Source organism: Meles meles, chromosome 2 (genome assembly GCF_922984935.1).
Source record: "Meles meles chromosome 2, mMelMel3.1 paternal haplotype, whole genome shotgun sequence".
NCBI lineage: Eukaryota > Metazoa > Chordata > Mammalia > Carnivora > Mustelidae > Meles > Meles meles.
Window position 1 is genome coordinate 152,374,937 of NC_060067.1, and position 11,081 is coordinate 152,386,017.

The 11,081-nt window shown below is 50.5% G+C and overlaps 1 protein-coding gene across 1 annotated transcript in view; it reads left to right on the forward strand.

Moving 5' to 3' along the window:
* LOC123937150 (L-gulonolactone oxidase) overlaps positions 1–9,600 on the forward strand; it is a 31,838-nt gene extending 22,238 nt beyond the window's left edge. The window contains exons 8-12 of the mRNA XM_045997759.1: positions 62–138; positions 5,113–5,262; positions 6,139–6,303; positions 8,009–8,099; positions 8,847–9,600. Coding sequence (XP_045853715.1) covers positions 62–138; positions 5,113–5,262; positions 6,139–6,303; positions 8,009–8,099; positions 8,847–8,975 — 612 coding nt within the window. The 3' untranslated portion in view covers positions 8,976–9,600. The remainder of the gene's footprint in view (positions 1–61; positions 139–5,112; positions 5,263–6,138; positions 6,304–8,008; positions 8,100–8,846) is intronic.
* The last annotated feature ends 1,481 nt before the right edge of the window (positions 9,601–11,081 follow it).

An 11,081-nucleotide genomic window follows, 5' to 3' on the forward strand; every position in this document is an offset into this window, starting at 1 on the left:
CATATATGTAGGAAAGCAGCTCAGATCTGCCCCTGTACTGATCACAGATTCTTCTTCCCAGCCCCCCTCCTCCTGTGCCAACTGGTTTTGGGACTACGCCATTGGATTCTATTTACTGGAGTTCCTGCTCTGGGTCAGGTAGGAATGCAAGGGTACCTTTTCCCGGCATATGCTGTATGCTGTTGAGGATGTGGTCCATCAGAACAACACACTGGCCTTTATGCATGTAAACTGGGTTTGTCTCCTGGGTCTAGAGCAGTGATTTTCAACTGTGCCTGTACATTCAGATTACCTGGGGAGCTTTTTTAAAAATACCAATGCCCAGATGATGTAAATCTTCTCTCATCCTATTTTCTACCACCTTCCCAGCCTAAAATCTGTGCTCCTGGGGTGCCTGGGTGGATACGTCATTAGACGTCTGCCTTCAGCTTGGGTCATGATCCCAGGGTCCTGGGTTGAGCCCTGCATTGGGCTCCCTGCTTGGTGGGAAGCTGCATTCTCCCTCTCCCACTCCCCCTGCTTGTGTTCCCTCTCTCGCTGTGTCTGTCTCTGTCAAATAAATAAATCTTAAAAAAATAAAATAAAATAAAATAAAATAAAATAAAATAAAATAAAATAAAATAAAAGCTGTGCTCATGCTCAGGGCCCATGCTGTGCCTGTTCATGGCAGACATGGAATGCTGAGTGATGGGGAAGGTTTTTATGGGGACTTCAATGGTAACTCTGCATCCAGCCAAGACATGGGATGGCATCATATAATTTTTTAAAAAATATTTTATACATGCAAAATAATACAGAAAAAATTATAAAGAATCATGTAATAAGCACCCACGAGCTTACCAGCAGCTTAAGAAATGAAACAAGACACGTACAATTGGTGTGCTTTTCGTGAAGTCCCAGATCACAGCCTCCAAGGGGTTACCAAGAAGTAAACACCACCCGGAACTTTATACTTATCATTCCGTTGCTTTTATTTATACTTTAGTTTTATGAATCCTGAAATAATAAATTTATAATTCAGCTTCCATAGTGAGAATTACCCATGTTGATACGGATAGCTGGAATTACTCATTTTTCACTAGAGGCATTCATTTACCATGTTGTGTTTATCTATACTTGGATATTTGGGTTGTTTCTAGGATTTTTTTTTCCCATTACAAACAACATTGCTGTGAGCGTTCTCAACCATTGTTCCTGGTGCTTTTTTATTTTTGTCTTGAGTGGAGTTTGTCATGAGGGGAACACTCAAGAGTGGAATTCCTGGGCCATTGAGCACGAGTACCTTCAGCCTTGTCCATCCAATCGTCCTCCCCAAGTTTCCTCGCTGAGCCCTGTCCGATGCTCTGTGCTCCGCAAGCCGCTCAAAGTTGGAATTGTCAGGCTTTTACACTGTCAGGTGATGTGTATTAAATAGTAGCTTACTGTGGTTTTGAATTCTTACTTCCATGCTTACTAGGAAGAGTGCCCAGTTTTCCATTTTATGGACCCGTCAGATTTCTTGCCTGTGAAGCACCTATTTATGCTTCTTACCCTTTTTAAAAATTGGGCATTTTTTTAAATTTTTCATTTATTTTTTATTTTTTTATAAACATATAATGTATTTTTATCCCCAGGAGTAGGCATTTTTTTTTTCTTACTGTTCCATAGGGTTTTATTGGTCTTGAGCACTCTTGAGTCCTTGAGTACTCGGCTTTTGCGTTGCAACATCTCCTCTCCTTGTTTGTGTCGTCTTTCATTTTTATGGCTTTTTTTTTTTTTTGGACATGTAGATGTATTTAATGTTCATAGAGTGAAATTTGGCCATCTCTTCTTTCACCTTGGGGACTTCTGTGTCTTGTTAAGAAACCCTTCCCTACCAAAAGGGCCGAGAAACCCATCATGGGTGGCACGGATGACAGGACATGCAGAACTAGCTGGGTTCTTGCTGCATCCTGGACGCGGCTGAGACCTTTGGTTCTGTAGGTCTGCATCCAAGGATTTGGGGAAGGGTTGGCCTTCCCGGTAGGTAGGGAGCTGCAGGTGGCACCAGAGGGGACCCATGCCCGGGTGACTAACCGCCTGGAAGGTGTTGGGAGAGTGAAATGCAAGCAGGACGCACTGCGTCTGCACAGGGAAGGGCAAGGGAGATGTGAGGAAGCCCACATGGGGGCCACCGCTCCAGCACAATACGGATGGGAATGAGTGGAAACGCCGACTCGGGCTTTCTCTCCACCTTCCATCACAGCGTCTTGGCAGCTTTATGTGTGTGTGTCTAGGGAGCCCAAGCCCAGTGAGCACTCAAATAAATTGGGCTCTGAATCACTGCTACCACTTCCTGGCCTGAGTGGACGCTCTGTGAGAGCTCGGCAGACTCTGAGTTCAGCCCTTGTGGCTCTGGTTTAGCTGCTTCTGGAAACCGCGTCCACCCAGCTCACCCTGGCCGCTCTCTGGTGCTTGCTAATCTGTGGCCCGAAGGTGCAGGAATGAGAAGGGAATAACCGATGGTACTTGGTGGTTTAATGGCTGCTTCACAGCCAAACTCACCATGTCCCGACAAGGGCAGGGACTGTCTTTCCCATAATACTCGGACCCCAGTGTCCCAAACAGTGCCTGGCACCTGAGGGAGGTTCCTAGATATCTGTGTAAGAAATGCCAAATGAAGGGGCACCTGGGTGGCTCAGTGGGTTGGGTGACTGCCTTCAGCTCAGGTCATGATCTCAGGGTCCTGGGATCGAGCCCTGCATCGGGCTCCCCCTGCCTGCTGCTTCCCCTGCTTGTGCGCGTACGCACTCTCTTTCTCTCTCCCTCTGTCAAATGGATAAATAAAAGCTTAAAAAAAAAAAAAAAGGATTGCCAACTGAAAAGCTTGGTGCCTGTCTTTGAAGAGTTCAGTGAGGTTCCACTGTAGGAGTGATACTGCTGGCCAGAGGTGACCAGGACAGAAAGGCAGGCTGTTGGGAACAGGTCCCTGGAGGGTGAGCCAGGGCCAGGGCCATGTTCAGCAACTCTGGTTAGAATAGCCCCATGCCGGCGCCTGGGTGGCTCAGTGGGTTAAGCCTCTGCCTTCGGCTCAGGTCATGATCTCAGGGTCCTGGGATCGAGTCCTACATCCGGCTCTCTGCTCTGCAGGGAGCCTGCTTCCTCCTCTCTCTCTCTGCCTGCCTCTCTGCCTACTTGTGATCTCTGTCTGTCAGATAAATAAATAAATAAATAAATAAAAGAATAGCCCCATGCCCAGGAGCCAGTGGGAGCCCCACCATAGCCCCTGGCCTCAGAGACAACAGAGAGCATCTGCCTTGAAATTGACAACACCGTCCCCCAACCCTACCCCTGCAACAGGTACCCGGGGACCCTTTCTGAATCCCAGGAAACTCGGCAGCTTGGGCCCATGAGAGGAGCATGCGCTGTGGATTCAAGTGTACTTGAACTCTGGTCCTCGCTCCTTCATTTTCCTGCTGTGTGACTCTGGGTAAATCGCTCAGCCTCTCTGAGCTGTGGTTTACCCATATATAAAGTAGAGCCTCTAGCAACAGTTGGCTTGTTTGGAGGATTCAACATGGGGTCTGCATGAAAGGTGTTCAGTAGACCTTACTTCCCTCCCTTCTCACAGTGGTTTCTGGCGCCCCACCTAAGTGCATCCGCTGTTTATCTGTAACAGCCATGGGGTGCTCTGAGCAGCTGAGATGGATTTTCGACAGGGAATGAGACCGCAGGGATGCCACAAGGGACAGGAGTATGGTAATGGTGCTTCTAAGCAGAGGCTACCCGCAGGCAGGGAGAAGCTAGGCAAGCCCTGTTACCAGGAGGCTCGAGTGACTCCAGGAGAGGCACGAGCTGTGCCACTAAGGTGAGTAGAGCCAGTTCAGCTCACAGGAGCCCGAGCGGGCAGGAACCGGGTTCATGAACGGGATGACGGGACAGGCCCCTGCAGCCAGCCTCAGGGTCTGGCTCCTCTTTGGGTATGTATCTAAAAGAATTAAAAGCAGGGACTCAAAGAGATCTTTGCACACCCATGTTCACAGCAGCGTTATTCACATCAGCCGAAAGGTGGGGGCAGCCACGTGTGCGATGGAGGAGTGGATAAGCAAAATGCAGTCTCACTGAAAATGGCATATTATTAATATGCTGTATATTATTAAAAAGGAAGGCAGTTCTGACGTAGGCAGCAACATGGATGAACCTTGAGGACAAGATGCTGAGGGAAAGAAGCCAATCCCAGAAGGAAAATACTGTACGATGGTACTTCTGGGAGACCCCGAGAGGGGTTAAGTTCATGGAGACAGAAAGAGGCTGGGGGAGGGGCAATGGGGAGATGTTCACTGGGGCCAGAGTTTCAGTTCTGCAGGATCCCAGAGATTCACTCCAGGACAACATGAATGTACTTAACACGGCTAAACTTTATACTTAAAAACGGCTAAGATGGCGGATTTCATGGATTTTTTTTTTTTTTACCACAATTAAGAATGAAAAAACGCCAAACAGGGGTGCCTAGGTGGCTCAGTGGGTTGGGGCCTCTGCTTTCGGCTCAGGTCATGATCTCAGGGTCCTGGGATCGAGCCCCGCGTCGGCCTTTCTGCTCAGCGGGGAGTCTGCTTCCCTTCCTCTCTCTCTCTGCCTGCCTCTCTGCCTACTTGTGATCTCTGTCAAATAAATAAAATCTTTAAAGAAAAAAAAATGCCAAACACTGAAAACAAAGCTAGTCCTCAGTGGCAGAGTCGGGGCACGCATGTGGGTTGTTTCCAAGAGGCTTCTGGCAGGGTTGGGAGGGTGATGTGGAAGTGACATCTGTATCCCCGGGAAGGTGTCCGAGCTGCAGAGACAGTGAAGCGGCAGTCTGTAGGGAACGAGGTTTTTGGGGAGCTTAGCCCATAGTTTGTAAGCACACCAGCAGGACTCACTAAATGCTGGAGAATGATTTTTTTTTTTTTTTTAAGATTTTATTTGTCAGAGAGCACAAGGAGAGCAGCAGGGAGAGGGAGAAGCAGACTTTTGTTGAGCAGGAAGCCCGGCGTGGGACTCAGTCCCAAGACCCCGGGTTCATGACCTGAGCGGACGGCAGACGCTTTACCCGCTGAGCCACCCCGGTATCCCAGTAATATGATTGTTCATTGCCCCTCTGCGCTGTCCCTCCAGCACCTTCCTGCCGGGCCTCGTGGGCTGGATCAATCGCTTCTTCTTCTGGCTCCTGTTCACCAGGAAGAAGGAGAGCAGCAACGTCAGCCACAAGATCTTCACCTACGAGTGCCGCTTCAAGCAGCATGTCCAGGACTGGGCCATCCCCAGGTAGGGGCTGTGCGGGCCGGGCTGTGGGGGTCAGGGTCGAAGAGACCCCCTTGGGTCCTTGCTGTAGCCCTAGCACAGAAACCACGTTCCCAGTCCTACCCATTGTTAGGAGGGGCAACGCCAGAGGCCAAGTCCCCTTCTGGCACCGTTGTACCCAGCCGTTCTGCCTCTGAGGGGACATCAACCACGGAATCCCCTCTGTTCTCCTGTCGGTCCCTCTCCAGCCCAGAATGGGTCACAGCATATGGGCTTGGAGTGTGGGGGTTCCTGCCCAGCTGCTTGTTTGTCTGAAAGACTGTCCCCTGCATTCCGTCCATCGGGGGGCAGAGCCCACCTAGCATGCCAGGGGCAGGCACTCTGCCTTGGGAGGAGTGTCCAGTGAGGACCTAGGCTGGGTCCATAGCCCCAGAACTCATTACAGATTCTCTCAGAATGGTCCCCTCTTTTTGTCTCTCTCCAGGAAAAGGGAATGATGATGCCCAGGGCTTAGGGGATGCCCCTGTCTCTGTGTTCATGGGCTGGGGCACTGCTCTCCTGGGAGGATATTAGAACAAGTGGGGGTATTAGAAGCGTACTGACTTTATTCTGTCAGAAAAGGAAGAGGCCGGGGGTGTGGGACAGCTATTTCCAGACACCTGAGGGGAGCCCGCGACTGGGTGGGGGTCCGGGGCTGAACCAGGAGCCAGAGAAGCTCCCCACATTCTCAGGCCCGCCTTCCATGAGAAGGACTTGGAGAGCAGCCAGCAGCATGGAGCTCCTTCGGCGGTAGGAGCCCCCTGTCCCTGGGTGTGGGCTGTGGGGCTGTGCGGGGCCCTGCGTGAGGGCTCCAGGAGACCCCGCCCTGAGGTCTGTGCCCACTCCCCCGGCCGAGTACAGAGAGAAGACCAAGGAGGCCCTGCTGGAACTCAAGGCCATGCTGGAGGCACACCCCAAGATGGTGGCCCACTACCCTGTGGAGGTCCGCTTCACCCGCGGGGATGACATCCTGCTGAGTCCCTGCTTCCAGAGGGACAGCTGCTACATGAACATCATCATGTACAGGTGACCGGCTCAGTGGGAGCGGTGGGCTGGGGGTGGGCTGTGCGAGGCGACCTCCCGCACCCCCTCCCCCTGCTTTGCAAGGACCCGTCTCCTCACCCATCGTTCAAGGCCGGTTCAGATGCTCCTATCTCCGGGGAGGCTTCTCTGATCTGGCAGCAGGAAGAAGTCTCTCTTTCTCCTTGGGCTTCCTACACCTATAGCAAGTGAATCATGTGAATTAGGGTATTATGTTAATGAAATAATGAATATTAATTAGTAGGTCATGTGACTATGAATAGCTACCTTTTATGAGATAGACATTACTCGGTGGTGAAGGCAGGGGATGCTGTGTGCCTACTCTGGTCGACGGTTCTGAGAGCCTGGAGCGCTGTGTTGAGAAGGATTCGGAGGCTGGGTTTAGGTTAAGTGGAAGAGGGTCATGCTTGATCCAAGCTGCCTTCCTGGCTGCATTGGCCCATCCCAACCAGCCCCTCCAGGCTCTGTGCAGACACCGTAGGCTCACGGCGGCATTTCCTCTTTCCTAGTTAGTTATACGTGGCAGTCTCCAGAATAAGGCTTATGGACATGCACGGTTTAAGAAGTTAATCTCTTCGAAAATGTCCTGTGCAAAACGTATCTTCCTTCTGCCTCTTGTTCCCGCCTCTCACTGATAATTACCCTCCTCTGACTTTGCAAAGGAAAAACATCCCTCTTGCCCAGCTTGAATCTTAATATGGTGTATTTCTCCAGCCTGTAAAAACCTCAAACCTAGAGGCTGCCCAAGGGACAACTAAAGAGTGCCCTGTTCCAGAAAGGTGTCCTGAAAAGCCGGAAAAGAGAGTTTCTGAAGGATGCACTGAATGGGAGGAGGCAGCTGCTCTCAGGAACGGACAGACTTCTGGCAAGGCTCAGACCTTATCTATCTGTCCCTCTATCTCTCTTCTCCCTACTTGTGAATGCAGATAAGAAGTGAGAAAGTTGCCATGGGTGTGCATCATGTTTATTTGAATTTTAAAAAGTTTTGACTGAGACTTTGTCTGCCAGTAAGTCTGACTTGGCTGATGGGCGGTGAGGACTGACCCACCAGTGATAACGGCCATGCTTTCCACACATCAAATGAAGAGATTCAGAGATTCCTAGGCTTTGTCAAAAAGACGGCATATTTAGGGGCGCCTGGATGGTTCAGTCAGTTAAGTGTTTCAGTTTAGATACTGGCTCAGGTCGTGATCTCAAGATCGTGAGATCAAGCCCTGCACAGGGCTCCATCTGTGCTCAGCGAGTGTGCTTGAGATTGTCTCTCCTCTCTCTCTCCGTCCGCCCTTCCCGCATTCTTCTTTCTTACTCTTAAATAAAGAAAGCTTTAAAAAAAGAAAAGAAAAGAAAGCAAAACTGCACGGCATTAAAAAAAAAAAAGATGGCATATTTATGTGTTACCTCATAAAGATGTGTGCGTGTGTATGTATATTTGAATTTAGGATAGTTTTCAGATACCAGCTATAAGACCTGTGAGAGGAAGCAACACTTTCTGAAATCCCTCAGGTGATGAGGAGTGAGCAAGACCCCTCAGGTTGCTTGATTACTGCCGTCCAAGTCCTGCGGGCAGAGCCACTGGCTTGATCTCCGTACCACATGCCGCATGCTGGGCATGGCACGAAGACAGTGCCGCGTTGCCGCGGCGGACGCTTAGGGCAGGGACAGGGCCTCACCTCCTCCTGTTTCCCACCAGGCCCTATGGCAAGGACGTGCCCCGGCTGGATTACTGGCTGACCTATGAGACCATCATGAAGAAGGTCGGGGGCAGGCCTCACTGGGCCAAGGTAGGATTTGCCAGCGAGAGGCTCTGGGGCCCTTGGCAGGGCAGCTGTGATGAGCTGGGGGTTCCCCAGAGGGCGACTCTCTTCCCTGGTCCTCGGCCTGCCCAAGGCTCAGAAGTTGGGGTTCGGGGTGCCGAGCAAGTTACGGGAAGGAAGGGTTCCGTCGTCTTACCCAGAGCCAGCTTCCCCCCGCATCCACGTTCCAGCAGCTCAGTGATTGTATTGGGTGACCACTCCCTCGGTGTGTTCTGAGAATTTAGGATCTTTCTGAGATCCTAAATTCTGAGAAATTTGTCATCTTTCACTGTATTTGATTCCCATAGAAACCCCATGAGTAGGGTAAGGCAGGCCGTGAGCCCCTTTAACAGATGGGGAACTGAGAGGCTCTCAGAGGCGATGGGACTTACTAATTAGCAGTACAGTTGGGGCCAGAGCCCTCTAGGCTCTCTCACTGTGGGGTGCCAAAGGGAAGGGGGCGTTTCCTGTTAACACTGTAACACCTTCCTCTACCTTCCCAGAACATCCTGTCTCCTTGGGTCTTTACATTGTGTGTGTGTACGCATACGTGCCCGTGTGGCTAGGGGTGCGTTTTGCAAGCACGTATGCACGTGTAGGGAGTGCACACGGGCATGTGCCCAGCAGTAGGAGTGTTACGTATGCAGACCTACAGACTCAGGGTTGCCGGGTTGCAGCCCCACTAAGACGCCAGCTCCAGGGAGCAAGGCCTGTCATGTCTGGTTGCTTCCGCAGGCCCACAACTGCACCAGGAAGGACTTTGAGAAGATGTACCCAGCCTTTTCGAAGTTCTGTGCCATCCGAGAAAAGCTGGACCCCACGGGGATGTTCCTGAATACATATCTGGAGAAGGTGTTCTACTGAAGCAGGAAGAAAATGAATTGAGCCCACCCCATCACATCCCTCCATCAACGTCCCACAGGCCTGGAGGGGAGCGGGCCTCTCTCTGCAGGCCCTCAGCTGCTGCCCCCACAGCTGCTCCAGTCCCCAGCGATAGCCTGGGTCTTTGCAGGGCTCCCTGTTCTCCTACTTCCTGTGTCCTCACAATACCCGCCCCCGTCCCCCAACCCCCACAAAGAAGAGCTCCCAAGTCTCCGTGAACATCATTTACATGCAGCAGTCTGTTTTCCTGAACCTAAAATCACCACATTGTTCTCCCAGGAAATAGACCCCAAAATGTTCTGTTTAAGAGGTCAGGGATTCGGTCATTCACAGGTTCCACCTGTCAGCTAGGGGTCTGTAACTCCCAGGCCCCCAGGAACACATGTTTGGGCACAGTTGCCATGGGTCTGTGCTCTGCCTCCTTACACCCTGAGGGGTTCTCAGATTCCCTGGTCAGCGCCGACCTGCCCCAAGGCTGCCCTCTCCCAGTTTCTGTCTGTCCACCTGACCTCCCATAGGCTGACCTTCAAGCGTGTCTGTTGCAGGGGATGTGTGGGACGTGGGCCTACTGCTCCTTTCAAATAAAGACCAAGAATTGTTCACTCTCTGCCCTCCCACCTCTTCATCTCCAAGTAATCCTTGGGGAACAGGAGCCTCACTCATTTCCTGGCTTCTCCCCAGAGGTAATGGGTCTTGGGCAGGCCTAGAAAATGTTCTTCATATTTGTTTTGCAAATTTAGTTTCAACTGGTCTCTGGCCTATCACCTTTTGTGGCCATTCTTTTGTGAGTATTCACTGAGCATCTACTAGGGTATCAAGTGCTTTGGGAAATCAAAAGAACATTAAGACAGGTTCCTGGCCTCAAATTTCTAATCTCATCTCTCATAAGAGTTAATATCCACAATATATAAAGAACTCTTAGAATTCAACAACAAACAAAAATGTTTAAATGGGCAAAGGACTTGAGCAAACACGTCTCCAAAGAAGATCCAAATGGCCAATGAGCCCAAGAAAAGATGTTCCACATCCCTAATCATTTACAAAGCGCAAATAAAACCACAGTGAGATTATCATTTCATACCCACTAGGCTCATTATTACTTAAAAAATTTAAAAAAGTGTTGTGAAGGATGTGGAGAGGAAATGTTAGGCATCACTGGGAACGTAACCTGGCGCAGCCATTCTGGAAAACAATATGGCGGGTCCTCAGAAAATTAAACCTACAATTACCACGTGATCCAGCCATTCCGCTTCTGGGTATACGCCCAGAAATCCTGAAAGGAGGGACTTGAGAGATTTGTGCAGCATGTTCAGAGCAGGATTTATTCACCATCATCAAAAGGTGGAAGCCAGCCAACTCAGCAGAGAGGAATGGAAGAGCACAATGTGCAGTGGACACACCGTGGGATATTACTCAGCCTTGAAAAGGAAGGACATGTGGACCCAGGCTGCAAGATGGATGAACCTTGTGGACATCATGGTAAATATGCCAGTCAGAAAAAGACAAACACTGTATGATCCCACTTAGACGAGGCAACTAGTGTAGTCAGATTCACAGAGACAGCGGAACGAGGGCTGCAGGGGGCTGGGGGTGGGGGAGTGGGGAGCTAGTAGTCACTGGGGACTCGGTCTTGGACAATGGAAAAGCTCTGGAGGAGGCTGCTGGTGGTGTTTTCATGACAATGTGGATAAATAAAAATGTCACTGAACGGTCTGCTTGACAATGGTTAAAATGATAAATTTGTGTTAGAGATTTCTTACTCCAATAAATACGAAGAGATTTATATTCAAGTTCAGGGAAACGAAATTAATGTGCATAGGACATTAAGTAGCAATATCAGGGAGGAATAAGATGAAGTGTCGGGGAAATGGCATAGTTGGGAAGACCCAGCAGGCCCAGCGGGACGAAGATTCCTCAGGGAGGCTCCCTCAGCCAGAATATCCAAGTCCGTGGCCAGACCCAGCCCTTCAGCAGGGCCCAGAGCAAAACAAACGTGTCAAGAGAGTGACAGCAGAGCAGAGATTAAATGAAGCTTAGGGTCCTCCTGAGCACCGCTCAGGTCCTGCCCTCCCTGGCCCTCCTCAGAAG